At 39.8% G+C, this 23235-nt stretch overlaps 1 protein-coding gene across 1 annotated transcript; it reads left to right on the top strand.

Annotated features, from left to right (window-relative positions):
• Nucleotides 1-1306: 1306 nt before the first annotated feature.
• On the top strand, nucleotides 1307-1936 carry LOC122196261 (uncharacterized). The gene has a single exon (XM_042898688.1). The coding sequence runs from the start codon at nucleotides 1331-1333 to the stop codon at nucleotides 1934-1936; it is 606 nt and encodes a 201-aa protein (XP_042754622.1). The 5' UTR covers nucleotides 1307-1330.
• Nucleotides 1937-23235: the final 21299 nt, after the last annotated feature.

Raw genomic sequence — 23235 nt, 5'->3', positions numbered from 1 at the left:
TGAGGAATGAAGGAGTGAGATGAATCAAAAATTGATGGCTTAACATTTTCCTTGTCCTCACCTCTTCGTTGGTGGTGACTATTAGAGTTGTGGAGACTGTTAGGGTTTCTCGTCATAACAAAACGTAGAAGAGGGGCAAGAGAAGGGGTGGCAATGGCAGTGGCTAGATAGGGTTTCAAAAGTTGGATCTTCATTAGACACATGTGCGATTGGGGTTTTGAGAAGAGAAACAAATGTAAAGAAAAGTAGAGTTGCAGGGCATCGATCATCCAGGTTAGAAGGAATCATCCAGTTTAGGAGGTCGAGCATTTTAGTGAGCGACGATTGTGATACCAGAGGTACACCGGAAACTGAAGTGAGTTAGAAGAGAGGTGATAGAGGGGGTGGGTTTGACGGCGTCAAATGATGTGTCGAGGAGGCTAGGGTTTAGTGTTTACAACGTAAGATAAACGTACGCTTTATAAGATTGTACATTATGTTGTAATAAGTATACCTCTTAAATTTCAAGAAAGAGGCAATATGTTTAATAATATAGTAAATATATATAGAAATAAGTTCAAATAAAAACAGTAAATAGTGTGAGAACGCAAAAACATTATGTTTATGTTATTATTATGTAATGAATGTTGTATATGTATATTGTTGAAGTAATTCTAATATAAATATTAACGTTTGATTATTCATATATTCATTAGAATGTTATTATTTTATTATAAATTTGTGTATGTGCATTTTTGTAGTAAATTATAATTTTTGTTTTAACCTATGACTATTCATTTATTCATTGTTGAATAATGACATAAAACTGTGGATACAAAATTCATTGCAGAATAATAACATAAAAATAGTGTTTTTACATTCTCATACTATTTATTGTTTTTATTTCAACTATTCTCTCTCTCTCTCTCTCTCTCTCTCTCTCTCTCTCTCTCTCTCTCTATATATATATATATATATATATATATATATATATATATATATATATATATATATATATATATATATATATATATATATATGTAATAAGCAGTATATATACGTCCTTTTACTTAAATACATGATTAAATAAAAATATAAAAAGTGCAGTAGCGTGTCTTCTTTGTGTTGTCGTTCATCTTAGACGGCAACCTCGCTTTCAATATCGCAAGCTAAAAATGACATGTTTTGTTTCACAGAAATAACTACGTCCAAGTGTTAATTGTTAAACCTATCTGCCTATATATGGTCTGTTGTTTGTTGTTAAAATACATCTTCTATAAGTATCCACCATACCACCACACGAAATTAAATTACCATGCTTGCCATTTAATGAACTGCATGGTAACACAACATGTCGATTTCTGAATCAGAACTCCATTGCATTACAAACCCAAATGATTTTACATTCTGCGACACCCGAGAAGGAAAATATCATCAAAAACAAGATGGAAATGAAAATCCTTTGTGTTTTTCATCACCGCTTTGGTCGAAAAATGTTCCTTCTAGTTACACTTGTCCATCATCTCCCACGAAGTCCATTGCGGAGGGAAGGAAAGAGCTCATGGAAATGATCAACAGTAACTTGCCTGAATCGTGTTATGAGTTGTCCTTTGAAGACATAGTGTTGAAGGATCGGAGTAACTCGGTATCGATGATGGAAGAGAGGGTTGATATGAAGCTCGATTTGGAGAAAAAGAGAAAAGGTACGAAAAAGAGTCAAATTTCAAGGAGTGTGAGCCTTGATACTGGAGTTTTTCTTCTCAAGACTTTCGTCCCTGGTTCATTTGGCCCAAAGAAACATAAGGTTTCTCAAAGTACGTCAGATGGTGATTTGAGGAAACCTCATGTTGATGTGAAACGATGGAAGACATGGCCTTTCGGTGAACGGTTGTGGAAGCTTTATGGATGTTTGTGTACAAGTAAACCAACAAACCAAAGGGGGTGCATTTTCTTTTGATTCCATAGGAACAAAAACAACTACAAGCCATATGCTTCATGTTGACCAGATTTTAAAAAGTTAAAAGATATAAAATAATTATTATATTTTTAGACTTAAAACTCCAAATTCGGATATAAAGATTTATCAATGGACCAGACGCTAGCAACAAAAGTTCAAGTTCAAGCTACCAACAACTATTCTCTATTATCAATACGAGCCGAGTTGCAATCTAATTCGAACCTATAAATTAACTATTCATTCAAGAATGTAGAGTTTTTGGAAGCCAAATAGGGTATTGATTAATTTATTTATATATCATGAATGTAAAGATTGTTCTATATTTCCACTCAGCTCAAGGTTTAATGCAACCAAGGATCTAATTTATTTAAAAATAAACGGTCATACAAGGAAAAACTAATGTGCCGAACATAAATAAATTGATAATTACTAACTACAGAGATTTAGATTTCCCATAACCTAAAGCCAAGTTTGATCCGGTCCAAAGGAAATCCCGTGAGGAAAATAATCTGCTTCATCATAATATTTTAAGATGTTTATTTATACTAGAATTTATACTAAAACTAGTTTGTAACTCGTGAAAATTATGATTTGACAAAAAAATTCATAAACTTTATTTTTTTGACAAAAAGTTCTAACTACTGGTAGTTATTGCCGCACTTGCCTTTTTTTTCAGTTAGCCGGTAATTAGGATTTTACTGTAAAAAAAAAAAAAAAAAAGTTCAGAACTTTCTTATCAAATCATGAATAGAAATTTTACTGTCAAAAAAATAAAGTTTATGACTTTATTATCAAATCGTTGAAAATATTGGAAGTTTAGTATATATATCCCTTTTTTATTAGAAATTTAAACTTTCTTATCAAATCGTGAATAGAAATTTTACTGTCAAAAAAATAAAGTTTATGACTTTATTATCAAATCGTTGAAAATATTGGAAGTTTAGTATATATATCCCTTTTTTATTAGAAATTTAATGGTATGATATTCTTTAAGCATAAAAGTTATTAGAACTTGTTTGGGTCGGGTAGATTCTTTTGAAAACCTTAATGTTTGTTTCTTGGTAAATAGTTTTTTTAATTTCAACAAACTTGCATTGAAAAAATTAGAGATAATCAAGAAAGAAAGAAAGAACCAGGATTGTGTTAGCTTTTGCGGTCCTAAAAATAGAAAACTAAGAAACCGAAAAAGACAAAACCGACCTTCTAACCCCTTCTCCACATTCACACCCTTTTGATTAGGTGTATGTTGTTTGTGTTTGTACAATCTGTCCAATCTTTTCAGTTCAAGATTTGGTGACGAACCAATAAGAAAGCTTTACAAGTCTTCTCACCCTCTCTGACTCTCTCTTTTGCATCTATTTCCTTTCCCCTGGTCATGATTGTAGCATGGTAAAGATGATGATGGTAAGAAAAACAGTTGTGCAACACCTGTGCTCCAGGTATTTTCATTTATGGCTTAAATTATTAAAAAGTTTGCATTTGTGGTCCTTACACGGGGCGTACTCCATAAGTATGCTCGGCGTACTTCATTAAAGTTGGTGGGGTTCTTTTGAGTACGTATGGCGTACTCAAGCGGTACGTAGGGCATACTCATTAAACCCTAATTTTGAGGTTTTGGACCCTATTTAAAGGACCATTAGTCCTTTAAGCCTCCCTCATTACCATCCTCGATCCACTGTCCCAAAGCATCATTTCGAAACCCTACCCCCTTGTGAGGTTCTTGAGATCTTAGAGTGATGCATGTGTGTTTTGGTGCATATTGAAGAAGAATAGGTCCATTAGAGAGGTGTTAGGAAGCTTGAAGCTTGTAGATCAAGACTTGGTTTTTAATCTAGCATCTTCTGGAGGTATAATGCTCTAAACTTTATGGCTCCTTGGCTTAGATCTAGATTTAGGTTATGTTTTTGCATGTTTTGCTCCCATGGTTTTGGCTCCTTTGAGTAAAAGCTACTTTAGAGCTTAGGTTAGCATTTCTTGATGTTTCTGAGGTCCTTATTGCATAAAAATCGAATCTTGTTGGGTATATTTCAACCATGCATGAGTTTTTGACCATTTTATGAACTTAAGGAGTTAGGGTTTGGTTTTAGGCTCTATTAAGCCATGAAAAAGCTTAAAGTTGCCTACTTTATCAGTTAAGACTTTCCCTAGAGTTTGATATGTGAATTAGACAACTAAAATTTAGGTATTAAGTGCTTAAAATGGATCTTTAGCATCAGGGTAGACGTTGGGCGTAACTCTGGGGTATGCACGACGTAGCGAGATTTGCCCCGTTTCCCTTTCTGTTTAAACCTAGTACACAGGGCATAATGGGGAGGTATGCATAACGTACTCCCATAACTCCTTTTGGGTCATTTTTAGGCCTTGAGCCATTACGTGTTTTGGACTATGAATAGTTGGGTCAAGTATAGGAAGGGTAAAATGTTATGTTATCCTTGGTAAGATAGAATATGATTTGGACCATAAATTATAGGTTATTACCTTGTTTATTAATTAAGGTTGATTTTGGAAATCTTCAGTGTGAGGAGTCGTGGTAGCAGCAGCTTGAGTGTGCAATTTGGTTATCATCAGATTGATATGAGTCTCCTCACTGTACTTGTGGGTCGAAGGCGCCAATGTCGACCCACTAGATTATGTTTGTAGGATGATAGTTGTCTTTGTGACATTTATTGATATGCATGTAGGTGCTCGTTGTCTTTGTGACTCTTGATTATATGATTGTATGCTTAGTTGTAAGGGACGAAATAGACCCGTATCGATTGAAAGATACCGAGGGGGTCGGAAGGGACTCTGGGAGTCCGAAGGGACTCAAACATTTGGAAGGAACTCAAGCGTGAAATAGACCTGCTATAGTTTTTAGGCTAATATGTATGTATGGTAAGTGGTATTTTGAGTAACTCACTAAGCTTTGTGCTTACGGTTTCATGTCATGTTTCAGGTACATCTGATTCCAAGGGGAAGAGCTCGGGCTGATTGCATCGTAGCCACCGATGATTTTCTACATGATTACTCTGATTCGTTATTGTTATTCGAGGATATACATTTTATACTATGATGATCTTTTGGAAAAAATGAAATGAATTGTTGATTTTATTATTAAAAATGCAAATTTTATCCTTTATTTTAGGATGTTACAAGTTGGTATCAAAGCCTTGGTTTGAGCGATTCAGGCACACTCTCAGGTGTGTCTGAACTCAAACTGGGGAATTGGTAAAAAAAGATTTTTCTAAAAAAGTTTTATAATAATTAGGGTATGATGTGTGCAATCAGCCGATCTCAAGTAAGTATTCCTAAAATACCCATACATGTTTATTTGATTCAGTATGTGAATATGTGAATAACATGTTAGATTTGGGCCAAGGATTTGCTTAGAATTGTATGTTAGGAGAGATGCCTTTGTATGCCTATTGTATGAGCCTCTAGAACTGCATGCTAGTATGGATTACAGATGATATGATAGGATAGCCTGTTAGGCAGTGCTCTGGTTAGAACTCAATGTGCGAATGATGCTTGCTTTATGCTTTTAAGAACCACTGTTAATATCTATTAACTATCAAGTTAATTTGCTAAGTTACATGTTACATAAATTGGATAATTTTAGAATGTTACGTTTAACTCTATTGTGCAGATCTTGTTTGAGTCCAGCCGTTGTAGTGTGAGACCTTTCAGTCAAAGAATTATTAAATGTTTGTTGTATGTAACTATATTCATAAAGTAGTTAGCGGGTGTTAGTAGGGGTCTCTTCTGTAGCTGATTGCGGAGAGTGTTAGGAATGGAAATCCTAGGAAAACCTAGGAAGTATGTAGTTTGTCAGATGCACTATTAGTGGAAAGGGCGAATGTTTGTTAGTAAGTGAATTACTTATGGGAATCAAAATGGCACTTGAGGAGAGTACGAATAGGTGTGGAATGTAGTATTTGTTGGATTAGGTGTCTAAGCCAATAACTAAATTGGTATATACTTGAATTATTAACAAAGTCCTTTTCGGTTGCCCTCAAATCTAGTAATTGAATATGTTAACTTTTAGAGAGAGGGACTAATTTATTAATTTATTATATGATTAATAAATTAATTAGAAATAAAAATAAATGATTTGTTAATATATTATGAGAATAATATATTAATTAGAAATATTATTATCTAATTAAGACTTAATCAGAAATTAATTAGAATTAATTTTAAGATTAATTGGATTAATTAAAAGTGCAAAGACCTAAGTTGTAATTGTTCAATATTTAAACAAAAGGGTTCCAAAACCTTCCCCATGAGAGGTGGATGGTTTTTGGAGTGATTTTAGGGTTTCTAAAATATCCTTTGGAGATAATTAGGAAACCAGATAATTACCTGATTTAAGATATCATTATATTATTCATGTAAAGGTTATCTAGGGCTTTCCTATCAACTATAAATAGGCCTTCACACTTCATATTTTCAGCAACTGTTTTCTCTCAAGAGCATAACTGAAAAATACCTCCCCTCTCCTTTATCTTCAAGTTTCCCTAGTTTCTAGGGTTTGGGTGTGAAGCATCAGAGGCACAACACTTGTGGTGCTAGCTTCCAAATCAAAGAATAAAGGATTCTTGATAGTTTATTACAACAATCAACAAGGTATGTAAGCCCTAAACTTGTTTATTGAATTTTGAAATGCCTAGGGTTTTATAGGTTTTATCGTTCAGTAGAATGTTACTTCAATAGTGTTATGACTTAGATCTTTGTTTGCATGTACCCTTAAGTGTTAAGGATTTATCCACGTTAATACATGTAAAAACTATCAGTATTGGGCATGTACTACTTAAAGCACAGGATATGTACTCGATTCAAGGGGGGTCATGAGGATACTAAGGAAATTTGCAGGGTGTGGGATTCTTCGAGTGTTTTCTGATGGTTTGTGTAACATCCCAAAATTTAAGTCTAAAACTATAGACAGTCAATTCACAAAGAACCTCTTTGTAATCTGATCCATTAGGATTTAATGCATATTTTGGAATCTAAATAATATCATTACAATTAAAATAAGATATGAGATGTTATCTTACTTCCAATTGTGGAAAATCTCAAATGAATCATGCAGCACAAACTATAACCCTAGTTAATATGTCTGAAAAAACTAAAATTTCATATTAAGCAATTGTGAACAAAGCAAACACTCTGGTCTCGTAGTACATGTTCACCTGAGTCCGGTCAATATCAAGAACGTCCAAAACGGAGCTCATATGCAAAGTATATGACTGTTATAAGAAACCAAACCAGTACAATACTTATTTTATTTAAACTGCAAAATCCCTTTCGGTCTATTGAGGTGCTTGCACACTTCTGATGGAAATTCCGAAAAAGTTTTTAGACTCTGACTATGGTCTATTATTTAATTCCATACTCAAAATATTTCTAGCAAAAATATTTGTAAATTTTGAAAAATCGGATGTTTCGGGTCAATTAAATGTGAATCTGTAAACGCGATTTCCCAGAGCTCTACAACTCGAAAAATTAATTTGTTCGAGTTTCTGGAATTAGTGCACTCGATCCTATAATTCGGAAAAAAAAATACTAGATGTCGGGATTTTGACATGTAAATCTAGAAGAGTTTTAGGGACTTTTTGAGGTTGATGGCATCACCATGCACTTCCATGCATGCTTGGAATAGTGAAAAATCAACCATTCTTCCTTCTTTTCCCCTTGCACACGTCCATAACCTCCCCTCCATCACCCCCTTACCCATTTGAGTGCACTCTTCTTCTAAAATACAAGGCATTGTTATTAGAGTATTTGACTAACAAAAGGGGTAAGGCTTGCATGGCCTTGCAAGCTTGCATGAGGACTATAAATTGAATCCTTTGCTTCCCATTTCATCACACAAATCAGCCACACATCATCCATCACTCTCTTCGTAACATCCGGATCCCCAGGTATCTTGTTTTAAGTATTTTCGTTAAAATTTTATAGAAGGACTCGGCGACTAGGCGCTCAGACTCGCCGAGTGGAATCGCGCATTGCCAGCCTGGATTAATGAGTGGAATCGATGAGTCCATGCGTGGACTCGGCGATTCCGTGCTGTTTAATGAAGCCCTAATTTTCGGGGGCTTGTACCCTATTTAAAGGCCCTTATGGTCGTCATTTGCGGCCATCTTGTTCCAGAGAAACCCTAGAGAGAGAGAGAGAGAGAGAGAGAGAGGAAAGGCTTGAGTGCAAGAAAGGGCTTATAATCTTCATTTTGGGGTGATTTTGCTAGAGAAAGAAGACAGGATCCATCTAAAGCGAGAAGGGAGCTTGGATTGGAGCTGTTCATCTTGAGAGTTCACCTTTGGAGGTATATTTCCTTCTATTTCGTGTTGATATGATAGATTCCATGATTTTAGGGTTTTTATCTCCCATTATTATGAGATCTAAGGAGTATGAGGTCTCCTTTGTGTTGATGATATCAGATCTGGACCTTGAGAGGTCCATAGAGTCACTACCCTCTAGCTTTTTGCAAGCAAGTAAGCAATTGGAGACTAGGTTGCCATTTCTAGAGTTATTTCTCCATTTGAGGCTTGATATGGGTTGCATGCACGTAAAGGTTGCACCTTTATGTGACTTTTGAGTGTTAGAAGGATGGATCTACTGTTTGGTGAAGAAGATCTAGCCTCAAGAGATCTTTTGAGAGTTTTCATAGGAGAAACTCGTTGAGTCCATAAGAGACTCGACGAGTCGAGTCGGGTTACCCCGAGACTCGCGGCCTATGACGACCCGGGGAGTATAGGGTTCACTCAGTGAGTCAAGAGGGGACCAAGGGCGAAGAGGGCAGGTGTATACTCACCGAGTCAACCTAGTGCACTCGGCTAGTCCGGTCAATGCTGACCGTTGACTTTGTTGACTATTAGGGTTTAGTCAGTGGTTGGACTTATGAGTCACTAACGAGGTAAAATGATCTTTTACCCTTCTTAGAGGATTTATACAGAGGGGCTGGCCTAGCCTTTAGAAGTTGTATTAATTATAATAGCTATTTTGTGAATAGGCGAAGGCTAGTGTAGTATTTCAGAGTTCGCGGTTTACCGAGTTACCCGAGGTGAGTCTTCTCACTATACTTTACCTAGAGTGGTAATTAGAGTTATGAGATAGAGTATTTGTATATTATTGCATGATGTGATTTCTATGTGCTTTATGTTATGTATGTTACAGAGTTTACAGAGTTAAGACCGAAAGGTCCACAGAGTTAGGGCCATAGGGCCCACAGAGTTATGGGACTGGAGGGTCCCACTGAGACATTTTGACCAGAGGGTCAAACAGAGTTATAGCCTCGAGTGGCTAATATGTGTTGTGTGTGGTATTTTGGGGAACTCACTAAGCATTTATGCTTACAGTGTTGTGTTATGTGTTTTAGGTACCAGTGAGGATCACAGGAAGGCGCCAGCTTGATCGTTACACACACGAGGAGTTTTTATATTTTGATCTTGGGATGTGATGGTATGTTTGAATATGTGATACAATGGTGTTTTTATAACAATTATGAATGAAAATGTGTTTTATAAAATATGAAAAATTATTTTGAAAATCTAGGTGTTACAAGTTGGTATCAGAGCCTTGGTTTGAGGGATTCGGGTACACCTTCGGGCGTATCTGAACTCAAAATGAGGATTTGGGAGATTTTCAAAATAAAATTTACAAAATTTTCTCAAGAGTAAAAAGTTTTTGAAAGAGCAGAGCAGAGCAGTGTGTATGATCAGCCAGCGCCCGAACGGTGATTTCCCAAAATACCCTTACATTATGAGTTGTGAGATACGTTATGATATGATATGCATGCTAGAGTAGGCTAGGTATTTTTATTAGGACTAGAGTGGCTTGATTTGTGATGCCTTAGCCTAAGGATTTTGCTGCTAGGAGATGCTTGAGAGTGAATAGATAGCAGCGAGGGGGCTTATGAGAGATCTGCTTGAGAGGAGACTGTGCATAGAGAGAGAGAGAGAGAGAGTAGAATACTTTGGATTCAGGATCCTAGGAGGAGAACTTGGGTGAATATTGATGCGGTGTGGACGGTAGTATTGGGCCCGTACTACCGAAAGCACCGGATCAGTGCGCAGCTCGAGTAAGAATCCTTAGGGTACCAGGGATCAAGTAGGATTGGGATATCGAGTGTGTGTACACTCGAGCGAGTCTCTGATATTTTGTGTTGTATTTCAGAGAGACATCATGGTGGGGACACGCCACAGACCAGGGTCTAGTGAGGGGGTGTGAACGATGAGGAGCTCCGCCAGATGATTCATGATGAGGTGGCTGATGCCATCCGTGCTGAGATTCCAGAGATGTTCGGGTCTATCAAGACCACCCTGATCGAGACTTTTGATGAGTGTTATGCTGCTCTTACTGATGCTGCTATTGTTGCAGCCACTGCGGCCATTGCTGCTGCCAGGCCGCAGGGGGTGTAGCGTTACTGTACCGGGAGTTCAGCAACACGAAGCCACCAGAGTTTGATGGGACTCAGGATCTGATAACTACGATGAGGTGGATCTCTGACATTGAGGGGTGCTTCTACACATGTTCATGTCCAGAGCATCTGAGGGTTTGGCTCGCGTTGAACCAGCTTCGCTTGGGGACGAAGGACTGGTGGAAGTTTGTGACAGCGCACTATTCTTCTGCAGAGCTTGTTGCGGTGACTTGGGAGAGGCTCACCGCTATGTTTCGTGATGAGTACGTTCCTCCGGTGGAAAGGGAGCGATTGGCTCAGGAGTTCTTGACCCTCAAGCAGGGTACAGAGTCTGTTACTGTGATCACCAGGATGTTTCATGAGAGGGCGATGTTCTTCCCTGAGCACGTGTCTTCTGAGTAGGCACGTATGAGCCAGTATTTAAGCATTTTGAGGAGAGATATTTGCGAGTTCGTGGCGAACTCGACGTACCGGACATTTGCCGAGCTTCAGGAAAATGCCCGGAAGAGGGAGATTGAGCTAGAGACTCATGCCAGGGAGGAGGCGGAGTCTCAAGGGAAGGATCGGCGACCGACGCAGTCCTAGCCGGCCGCCAAGCGGGCTAAGCCCGCCGATTCGAGATATGGGAACCAGAAAGGCTGCACTTGTGGCAAGTGCGGCAAGAGTCATGAGGGGGTGTGCAGGGCAGGGTCTTGCTACAAGTGTGGCATGGAGGGGCATATGGCCAAAGATTGACCCAAGGGGTTTGCAGTGTGTTTTCACTGCAACCAGACTGGACACCGGAAGACCGAGTGTCCGCAGTTGCGAGGGTCGGCTCAGGGAGTTTCTCAGGGGTCTGTCCCTGCTGCTGTTTGAGCTACAGAAAGTCGACCGGTGAAGGTCGAGGCGCCGAAGGCTCGCAGGAGAGCCTTCTAGTTGACAGCGGAGGAGGTCCGCGTAGCACCCGATGTTGTGGCCAGTATGTATTCTTTCTTATGTTTATATTGACTTTGTGGTGTTATGCATATATTGTGTTATGCGTAGGTACGTTTCCTGTGTGTTCTGTGCCTGCTTTGGTGTTATTTGACTCGGGTGCGAGTCGGTCTTTTGTGTCGCTAGCCTTTAGTCAGCACATCAGTATTTTTCGTGAGACGTTGAGTCGCCTTTGCGAGTTTCCATAGCTGACGAGAGAGCAGTGTATGCCACTGATGTGATTCGAGGGTGTGTACTCGAGATTTTCGGCGTGGGGTTTCCGATTGATTTGGTCCCGATTGCTATGGGAGATGTCTGTGACATTGTGGGCATGGACTGGTTGAGTAGATTTGGAGCGGTTATCGACTGCGAGCGGCAGCTGGTGACCATACGAGACCCTAGTGGGGGAGTTCTTACAATTTATGGCGAGGGTACCTGTCTTGGATCGCCGTTTTGTTCAGCCGCGAGGGCGAGGCAGAGTCTACAGCAGGGTTGTAGTGGGTATGTAGCTTATGTGATGGATACGATGGTAGGTGCGGAGAGACCAAGGTCGGTCGATGAGGTCCCGATAGTGCGTGAGTTCCCGGATGTTTTCCCCGAGGAGTTGCCAGGTGTGCCTCCCGAGAGGCAAGTGGAATTCCGTATCGATTTGGTTCCAGGGGCGGCGCCTATCGTCAAGGAGCCCTATCGCCTTGCACCTCCAGAGATGCAGGAGTTATCCTTGCAGCTCCAGGAGCTGCTGGGAAAGGGGTTTATACGGCCGAGTAGCTCGCCGTGGGGAGCACCGATCCTTTTTGTCAAGAAAAAGGATGGTTCACACCGGATGTGCATTGATTATCGGGAGTTGAACAAGCTGACGGTTAAGAACCGTTATCCCTTACCGAGGATCGACGATTTGTTCGATCAGTTACAGGGAGTGTCTTGGTTCTCCAAGATTCATTTGAGGGTTGGATATCATCAGATGAGGGTGCGTGATGAGGATATCCAGAAGACATCGTTCAGGACTCGTTCTGCGCATTACGAGATCGTGGTGATGCCTTTCAGGGTCACCAATGCACCGGCGGCGTTCATGGATCTCATGAACAGGGTGTGCAAGCCGATGTTGGATCTTTCAGTGATCGTGTTCATTGATGATATATTGGTGTATTCGACGTCCAGAGAGCAGCACGAGAAGCATTTGAGGGAGATCCTCGGAGTTCTGAGATCGGAGAGGCTTTACGCCAAATTCTCCAAGTGTGATTTCTGGTTACGAGAGGTCCAGTATCTAGGGCACCTCGTCAACCAGAATGGGATATTCGTCGATCCGGCCAAAATTGAGGCAGTGATGAGTTGGGAAGTGCCGAGATCCCTTTCGGAGATCAGGAGTTTCCTGGGATTGGTCGGATATTATCGGAGATTCATTCAGGATTTCTCCAGGATTGCGGTTCCTCTCACCAGGCTAACCCGGAAGGGTGTGGCTTTCAGTTGGGGCCTAGAGCAGCAGACCTCGTTCGAGACACTTCGCCAGAGATTGTGCGAAGCACCAGTGTTGGCCCTTCTGGAAGAAATGGAGGACATTATGGTATATTGTGACGCGTCGATATCGGGACTGGGTACGGTGCTGATGCATAGGGGGCATGTGATAGCATACACATCGTGGCAGCTGAAGCCTCATGAGACGAGGTATCCTACGCACGATCTGGAGTTGGGGGTTGTGGTGTTCGCCCTCAAGATCTGGCATCACTATTTGTATAGGGTTTGGTGTACCATATACATGGACCACAAGAGCTTGAAGTATCTGATGGACCAGCCCAACCTGAACATGCGTCAGAGGAGATGGTTGGACGTGGTAAAGGATTATGAGTGCGAGATCTTGTACCACCCGGGTAAGGCTAACGTAGTAGCCGATGCTTTGAGTCGCAGGGCAGAGAGTGCCCCTTTGCGAGATGCATGTATGAGGTTGACAGTGATGACTTCGGTGTTGCAGACCATTAGGGAGGCCCAGGTGCAGGCCATGAGACCGGAGAACCGCAAGCGAAAGCGGGTGATTGGGCAGATATCAGAGTTCATTGCCGATAGTCGGGGGCTTATGACCTTCCAGGGCCGGATTTGGGTGCCATTTGAGGTTGGGGCACGTGCTATTTTGATGGAGGAGGCACACAGGTCGAAGTTTTCGATCCATCCGGGGCCACTAAGATGTATTTGGACCTGAAAAGAGATTATTGGTGACCCTGTATGAAGAGGAATGTGGCTTGGTTTTTAGAGAGGTGCTTGACCTGTCGCAAGGTTAAAGCTGAGCACCAATGTCTGCATGGCAAGTTGCAGCCGCTTGAGGTTCCCTAATGGAAGTGGGAACAGATTTCCATGGATTTTATCACTAAACTACCGAGAACCGCAAGAGGCGTCGATGCAATTTGGGTGATAGTCGAACGGGTGACGAAGAGCGCTCATTTTCTTGCTATCAGTGAGAGCTCTTCCGCAGAGAGGCTGGCAGAAGTGTATGTGAGAGAGGTGGTATCGAGGCATGGTGTGCCGATCTCGATTGCGTCGGATCGAGATGTGCGTTTCACTTCCAGGTTTTGGAAGAAATTCCATGAGGAGTTGGGTACTAGGCTGCATTTCAGTACCGCATACCACCCGCAGACAGACGGTCAGAGTGAGCGGACGATTCAGACGCTCGAGGACATGCTTCGAGCATTTGTGTTGGACTTCGGAGGGAGTTGGGATACGTATCTGCCTTTGGCCGAGTTTTCATATAACAACAGCCACCATTCGAGCATTGGTATGCCTCCCTTTGAGTTATTATATGGGAGGAGGTGTCGGACTCCCATTTGTTGGGGAGAGGTAGGGCAGCGAGTGATGGGCAGCACTGAGATAGCGCTCCAGACATTAGAGAAGATACAACAGGTGAGACAGAGATTGTTGACGGCCCAGAGTCTCCAGAAGAGTTACGCGGATAGGCGTCGATCCGAGCTCGAGTTCCAGGTTGGAGATTTTGTACTCCTGAAAGTGTCTCCTTGGAAAGGAGTGATCCGATTCAGGAAAAGGGGCAAGTTGGGGCCCCGGTACATTGGACCGTTCAGGGTTACTGCGAGGGTGGGCAGGGTAGCATATCGATTGGAGCTACCTGCGGAGTTGATCCAGATTCATGATACCTTCCACGTGTCTCGGCTGAGGAAGTGCATAGCCGACGAGTCGGCAGTGGTACCATTGGAGGATATCCAGGTGGATGTGGGTCTAAATTATATTGAGAGGCTGATCGCGATCTTGGACCGGAAGGTCAAGATTCTGAGGAACAAGGAGGTGTCACTGGTTCAGGTCCAGTGGCAGCACAGGAAGGGGTCCGAGCTGACTTGGGAACCGGAGTCGGAGATGTGGGAGCAGCATTTGGGATTGTTATCGAGCAGGACTTCGAGGGCGAAGTCTAATTCTAGTGTGGGAGAATTGTAACATCCGGATCCCCAGGTATCTTGATTTAAGTATTTTCGTTAAAATTTTATAGAGGGACTCGACAAGTAGGCGCTCAGACTCGCCGAGTGGAATCGCGCATTGCCAGCCTGGATTAATGAGTGGACTCAGCGAGTCTGCGCTGTTTAATTAAGCCCTAATTTTTCGGGCTTGTGCCCTATTTAAAGGCCCTTATGGCTGTCATTTGCGACCATCTTGTTCCAGAGAAACCCTAGAGAGAGAGGAAAGGCTTGAGTGCAAGAAAGGGCTTATAATCTTCATTTTGGGGTGATTTTGCTAGAGAAAGAAGAGAGGATCCATCTAAAGCAAGAAAGGAGCTTGGATTGGAGCTATTCATCTTGAGAGTTCACCTTTGGAGGTATATTTCCTTCTATTTCGTGTTGATATGATAGATTCCATGATTTTAGGGTTTTTATCTCCCATTATTATGAGATCTAGGGAGTATGAGGTCTCCTTTGTGTTGATGATATCAGATATGGACCTTGAGAGGTCCATAGAGTCACTACCCTCTAGCATTTTTTGCAAGCAAGTAAGCAATTGGAGACTAGGTTGCCATTTCTAGAGTTATTTCTCCATTTGAGGCTTGATATGGGTTGCATGCACGTAAAGGTTGCACCTTTACGTGACTTTTGAGTGTTAGAAGGATGGATCTACTGTTTGGTGAAGCAGATCTAGCCTCAAGAGATCTTTTGAGAGTTTTCATAGGAGAAACTCGTTGAGTCCATAAGAGACTCGACGAGTCGAGTCGGGTTACCCCAAGACTCGCGGCCTATGACGACCCGAGGAGTATAGGGTTCACTCAGTGAGTCAAGAGGGGACCAAGGGCGAAGAGGGCAGGTGTATACTCACCGAGTCAACCTAGTGCACTCGGCTAGTCCGGTCAATGCTGACCGTTGACTTTGTTGACTATTAGGGTTTAGTCAGTGGTTGAACTTATGAGTCACTAACAGGGTAAGATGGTCTTTTACCCTTCTTAGAGGATTTATAAAGAGGGGCTGGCCTATCCTTTAGAAGTTGTATTAATTAGAGTAACTATTTTGTGAATAGGCGAAGGCTAGTGTAGTATTTCATAGTTCGCGGTTTATCGAGTTACCCGAGGTGAGTCTTCTCACTATACTATACCTAGAGTGGTAATTAGAGTTATGAGAGAGAGTATTTGTATGTTCTTGCATGATGTGATTTCTATGTGCTTTATGTTATGTATGTTACAAAGTTTACAGAGTTAGGACGGGAAGGTCCACATAGTTAGGGCCAGAGGGCCCACAGAGTTATGGGACCGGAGGGTCCCACTGAGACACTTTGACCAGAGGGTCAAACAGAGTTATAGCCTCGAGTGGCTAATATGTGTTGTGTGTGGTATTTTGGGGAACTCACTAAGCATTTATGCTTACAGTGTTGTGTTATGTGTTTCAGGTACCAATGAGGATCACGGGAAGACGCAAGCTTGATCGTTACACACACGAGGAGTTTTTATATTTTGATCTTGGGATGTGATGTTATGTTTGAATATGTGATACAATGGTGTTTTTGTAACAATTATGAATGAAAATATGTTTTATAAAATATGAGAAATTATTTTGAAAATCTGGGTGTTACACTCTTCTCTCTCCCTTTCTTTTTCTCGGTCTAAAAATCTCCACCGGAGTTGGCCCTCAACCACCAAGAACCACCACAACCATCCACTTTTTTTCTACCCACTATTAAGCCGACCAGCCACCACCCAAACCTCACTCCAACCACCACCACCTATTTCCCATTCCCTTCCCTTCACACCTGCTTCCGGCGACAAGAAAACAGTCGAGGAAGGATGTTGAAACAGCCCCCTCACCACCTTGTTGTCGACATTAACCCACCATTCTACCACCACCTTTATTTCCATCTTGTGCTGCCATTTTTTGTGATAATTCCAAGTCCAAGTCTTGAGTTTATATTGTTATTTCAAGTCCAAACCCAAGATAAAAGTTTGTTGCTAAGTGGTGTTATCTCGCGATGCTTCCCGAACATGATCACATTACCAAGTCTAGACCAAAAGTTATGCATCAAGGTGAGTGCTTACGGCCCTTTTAAAGTTTTACACATTTCCTTAGGGGGGAGGATACATGTGCTCACATATTCTTTTATGCAAAACATACTACAATAAGTTATCATTTCATGTGAAAAACTCATATCTAGTTTAGAAATGCTATTTTGTTAAGTAACATTTTATTTACAAATAAACTAGTGATAAACTTCATACATATATGTTATGGTTGTTTAACATGTTACAACTAGTCAAAATAACATATCATTTCACTATAAGTCATGATTTTATGTGAGGGCAACCCAAAAGGACTATATTTAGAATAATCCAATTAATCCCAAAATTAATTCTAATTAATTACTGATTAATTATTAATTAAATATCATAATTTCTAATTAATATATTATTCTCATAATATATTAACAAATTACTTATTCTAATTTATTAATCAAATAATAAATCAATATCTCTCTCTCCAAACTAATCTTGTCCAGTTGCTAGGTTTGAGGGTAACTCAAAAGGACCGTGCTACCATCAATTCAAGCTTATAATAATTATAGTTATCGGCTTAGACACTTAATCCAATAGTCTCCCACTTAGATAAGTCCGTAACTAAGATTACTAGTATAACTTCCAAATTGATCAACAAATTGTAGATACCAAAAGTTGATGTCGAACTCTGGCCTAGTTAATAACATATCCTAAGATAAGTGATCATATAATCCTTCATTCTGGGAGATATCATATGAGACATGGAATAGAATCAATCTCATTGTCCAATAATTTTTTTCTCGATTTCCGATTTGTAATGACGAAGAACTACTAATTGAACACATCAATTTAGTCTTGGTCGGGCCCAACACTATAAGTTAACACCAAATCACCGAGGGGCCCAAAGATATCGCTTTTCCCGTTAAGGAAAAAGGAATAGATAAACTTTGAATTATATGCTTGCACCATTTACTTATCAAATCATGCACTACAATACATTTTATAACACCAAGTTACTGATGCGTTTTTGTATCATCAACACACAACTGATTCGTAAATTACAACTCATATATCTCTGTTTCAAGATTATAAGATATTATCGTCTCAAAATTACTTGTGATAAATTCCATGAAGTAATTCTTTGAGCGTGGTTTAATCCAATACTTAAATCTTCATTTCAAAGTACTCATGAACACTGCAGCAGACTATTGCTATGTCTAAACGTTTAGATAATCTACATTACAATTCATGACAGTCTTAATTCACTACTTACTTCCAAAAGTACGATCGACTATGGAGTTTGAATAATCCAATTATTATGAAAGTAAAAAATGCAAAGTGAAACACAAAATAAACAATAGACAAAAGGTAGTAATCCAACTCATAAATAAATCAATATTATTTAATCACCAAAAGTCAATTACATTTATTTTGTTACATGTTTCAAAACTAACTATCTAACTACTAAAACTAATATCATCTCTCAGAGCAATGTTCCTAGCATGCTAAACATGCTTGACCCTACTCATACCCTTTATGAGGGGATCTGCAGGATTCTATTCTGATGATACCCCTTTCACGACGAGGTGACCTTCTTCTACGCTATGTCCGATGAAAGGGTATTTTTTGTCAATATGTCTTGATCTGCCATGATCTTGTGGTTCCTTTCGTAAGACAACCGTCCCTTCACTATCTCAGAAAATATCCATTGGCTCCTTGATGTCTGGAACAACCCTAAGCTCTCTGATGAAGTTCTTCAACCAAATAAACTCATTTGATGCTTCACTCGTTGCTATGTATTCTGATTCACAGCTTGAATCAGCCACCGCTTCCTGTTTGGAACTTTTCTAGGTTACCTCTCCTCCATTTATGGTAAACACCCAGCCATACTGAGAACGGAAGTTGTCTCTGTCTGTTTGAAAGCTGGCATCATTATACCCAATTACTCTTAACGTATCAGTGCCACCAAGCACAAGGACCCAGTCCTAAGTTCTTTTCAAATACTTGAGAGAATATTCTTAACTGCTATCCAGTGAGCTCTACATGGATTTCCCTGATAATGACTAACCATGTTCAAAGCAAAAGCCATATCAGGATGAGTACATGTCATATCATACAAGATAGATCCAATGGCAGAAACATATAGAACTCTACTCACTTATGTTATCTCTGTATCGGTAATCGAGCTCCGAGTCTTACTCGGTTTGGTATTACTCTGTATAGGCAGTTCTCCTTTCTTGGAATTTTCCATACTAAAACGTTTTAGTACCTTTTCCAAGTATGTACTTTGACTAAGCCCAATTAGTCTTTTACTCCTATCTCTCAGAATCCTTAACCCCATAATATAAGCAGCCTCTCCCAAATCCTTCATAGAGAAAGACTTTCCAAGACAAGACTTAACTTCTTGTAAAGTTAGAATGTCGTTTCCTATAAGAAGTATGTCATCAACATAAAATACCAGGAAGGTTACTATACTCCCACTAACTTTGACACATACACAAGATTCATCTTCACTTCTAGAAAATCCAAACTCTTTGACCTTCTCGTCAAAGCAAAGATTCCATCTGTAAGAATCTTGTTTCAATCCATAGATTGATTTCTCAAGCTTACACACTCTATTTGGATACTTTGCATCCACAGAACCCTCTGGTTGGATCATGTAAACATCCTCAGCCAACTTCACATTAAGGAAAGCGGTTTTGACATCCATCTGCCAAATTTCATAGTCATGAAACGCAACTATGGATAGCATTACCCTAATATATTTAATCTTAGCTACTGGTGAGAAGGTCTCATCATAGTCAACCCATAGGGTTTGAGTAAAGCCCTTTACAACCAGTTGATCCTTGAAAGTGTGTATCTTTTCATCTATGTCGGTCTTCTTCTTGAAGATCCATTTTCAACCAACTGTCTTATGACCTGGTACATTGTCAACCAAGTTCTAAACATGATTGTCATACATGGACTTGATCTCATTGTCCATTTCCTCTTTCCATGTGGTTGCCTCAGGGACTACCATTGCTTCCTTCTAGTTAGAAGGTTCATCCAAATCTACTATTGTACTATCACTGATAAACGTATCACCATCTTTAGTAATATGAAAACCATAGAACTCATGTGGTATTGTCACTATACTGGAACGCCTAAGAGGTAATGATTCGTCAATTGGCTCAACTGGAATTTCATCCTCAGATTGAGCCCTAGCGTCTTTAGAGCTTCTTTCATCGTTTGACTCTTGAATCTCTTCAAGATCAATGGTACTCCCACTATCCTCTTTTCATATGAGCTCTTTCTCGCGAAAGACTCCCCTTTGTGCTACAAATACCATGTTTTCACTAGGTCTGTAGAACAAATATCCAAAGGACTTCTATGGATACTCGATGAAAATACATCTCTCACTATGAGGTTCAAGACTGTCGTGAGTCTCTCGTCTAACGAAAGCTTCACAACCCCAAACCTTGATATGTGCTAATTAGGGAACCTTCCCTTTCCACATCTCGTGAGGTGTTTTGGCAACCTTCTTTGTTGGGAAAAGATTAAGAATGTGGGCAGCAGTCTCTACGGCATACCCCCAGAATGAAATTGGAAGAGAAGCTTAACTCATCATGGAACGAAGCATGTCGAACAAGGTTCGATTGTGCCTGTCAACCACACCATTAAGTTGTGGTATCCTAGGAGGTGTCAATTGTGAACGTATTCCACATTCCTTGAGGTAGCCGTGGAAAATGATACTAAGATACTCACCGCCTCTATCAGATCTAAGCATCTTTATCTTCCTACCCAATTGATTCTCGACTTCTTTCTAAACTCCTTGAACTTTTAAAAAGTTTGTAACTTATACATGATTAAGTAAATTAAGAATATCAGCTAAAATCATCAGTTAAAGTTACATAGAATTGATTAGCATCCCTTGTGGTAGATCTGAAGGGCACATGCACATCTGTGTGTATGAGATCCAACATTCCTTCACCTCTTTCACAAGATCCAATGAAAGGTGATTTTGTCATCTTACAAAATATACAAGATTCACATGTGTCATCTGACCTTAAGTTAAATGATTCCAACACTCCATCCTTTTGGATTTGGTCGATGCGTTTCTTGTTAACATGTCGAAGACGACAATGCCAAAAGTATGGGTTGTTTATACCATTAGACGCATCAATTTGAAAAACACTATTACCTAACTTGTCTACAATCATCATAATTTCATACACACCATCACATGGTAAAGCTTCAAAATAAAACACACCATTATTATAAGCAACATTATAGAACCATTCTTATCATTAAAAAATATCTAAAACCGTGTTTAAACAATGCATGAAAAGAAATTATGTTTCGTGTCATTTCTGACGAGTGGCAGCAATTTATTAATTCTAATCCTAACCCACTACTAAGAACAAAGCCATAAACTCCAATCTTGGTGACAGGTGAAGATCGCCTATTCCCCATGATTAAGTTCATCCTTCCATGCTCCACATCCTCACTTCTTTTTAGCCCATTCAAATCAGAACAGATGTGAAATCCACATCCTATATCAAGGAACCAAGAACGAGAATATGATGAGCTATTAGATAAGATAGTGTAAATACCTACCGAGGTTGGCTTCACCTTGCATCCATGATATCCTACAAGTACTCTGGGCAGCTTTGTTTCCAATGCCCCTTGTCAGTGCAGTAGAAGCAAGTGGCCTCTTTGGGGCCAGAGACAGGGGGCATCAATACTGGATTTTCCTTTGGGTCCATTTCTTGACTACCAATCTTGGGACTTTCCCTTCCAGTTTTTCTTGGGAGGACCTTTTCTCTCCTTCCCTTTCCCCTGACCAATGGCCAGAACAGGAGCACTAGCAGGAGTGGAGGCAACACTTTTTTCCTATCATTCCTACTTCAACTATTCACAGGAGGTTGTGCAATTGATACAAAGTAGTTTCATTGTTGTTCAAATGATAGGTCAGTATTAACTAATCATAACAACTTGGCAAAGAGTTCAACACTATGTAAATTACCAAATCTTCATCGAAATTTACATTAAGTTTGATAAGCCTGTCCACATATCGTTGCATTCTCTAAACGTGGTTGCTAACAGACCCTCCCTACTTCATCTTGCTAGCAATGAAGGACTTTACCACCTTGTACTTTTCCTGACGAGCTCACTTATGGTATTTCTCCATAAGGTCCTTGTTCATCTCGTATGACCATTAATCCTCATAGTGTTTCTGCAATTCTGGAGTCATTGTGGCCATCATGATGCAAGCAACTTTTGTTGCATCATTATAGTGATTCTTGTAGGCGACCATTTCTTCAGGAGTGGCCTTTTTCTCCTTGTCCTATAAACGAAGGGCCATTTTTATGGTGTGCGTCCAATCATTGTAGTTGGTGCCATGTAATTGCACCTTGGAGCAGATGTTCAACAACGAGAAGTTGTTGTTGGTAGAGACGGAGGAACCAGAAGCATCAGTTAGAGTAAACATCTAAAAAAGAAAGATAGTTTTTAGTTAGACAAGAATAATCCTCAATATAACACCCAAAATGAAATATCAAGGCTAGGATCCAAGTATATAATTCACAACTTAGAAAAGGGGTGTTGTAATCTAATTGTAAATTATATAAAGGTAGGTAAATGACGATTTACCAATTGCACCACAAGAAAACGAAATTTAAACGAATTAGGTTTTTAATGAAATTCCTAGATCTTTTTAGATTCATTGAAACTCTTCAATGGAATGTTTAATCTCGATTATGCTCTTCCATTTGTGATTGGGATACCGAGGATCACAAACAAGATGTGAATAACCATGCAAATTAGCTTGGTACTCTCGATGCCATTTTTCATCTCATTTTAAGGTGTTGGTTAACCATACGTGCTTCATTAATCAATGATAATTTTCGAGACACCCATTGCCACTCTTTATTAGTCCCTATAAGTGTGTTGGTTAACCACACACTAACGACTTATAAAGTGCAATGCGCTATTTCATGGTTTAGAATACAAGTTCACATTTTTCCTAAAGTAACTAAGATTGGAAATTCTAATAAAATGTTTAGTTACTTTTTAATTCATTATACTTATTAATGAGAATTAATTTTCCTATCAAACTCGTTAGGCTAACGACCCTCCACCATACAAGGGAGCGGTGGGTAAGAGTGGATACCCAATGGCAATCATTTTATAGACCGCTTCCTTAAACTCCCCTTATAGCACGGCTTTGTGAATGAGGTGTACTAGCGGTTGGACTGACTTAGTCTTATACATATAAAAATATTAGACTTTTAATGTTACATATATTATAAGGGTGTATTTTAAACTTTTCAAAATACTAGGGTTTATAATAAATTACAAAATTAAAACAATTTAGTTTAAGATAAACCAAATATTATTTGACATTAATTATAAAGTTCCATTAACATTCAAATTAATTATTTAAACATTTAAAAAAATAATCATATTAATCACAAAACAATTAATCGAGTCAAATACTAATATCCTAACTTCTAC

The sequence above is a fragment of the Lactuca sativa genome, chromosome 9 (genome assembly GCF_002870075.4).
Source record: "Lactuca sativa cultivar Salinas chromosome 9, Lsat_Salinas_v11, whole genome shotgun sequence".
Lineage (NCBI taxonomy): Eukaryota > Viridiplantae > Streptophyta > Magnoliopsida > Asterales > Asteraceae > Lactuca > Lactuca sativa.
This window is presented reverse-complemented; position numbering and strand designations above follow the sequence as displayed.

Bases quoted from the DNA above. Each gene is read 5' to 3' on its own strand.
- LOC122196261 (XM_042898688.1), top strand. From the start codon at position 1,331: ATGTCGATTTCTGAATCAGAACTCCATTGCATTACAAACCCAAATGAT.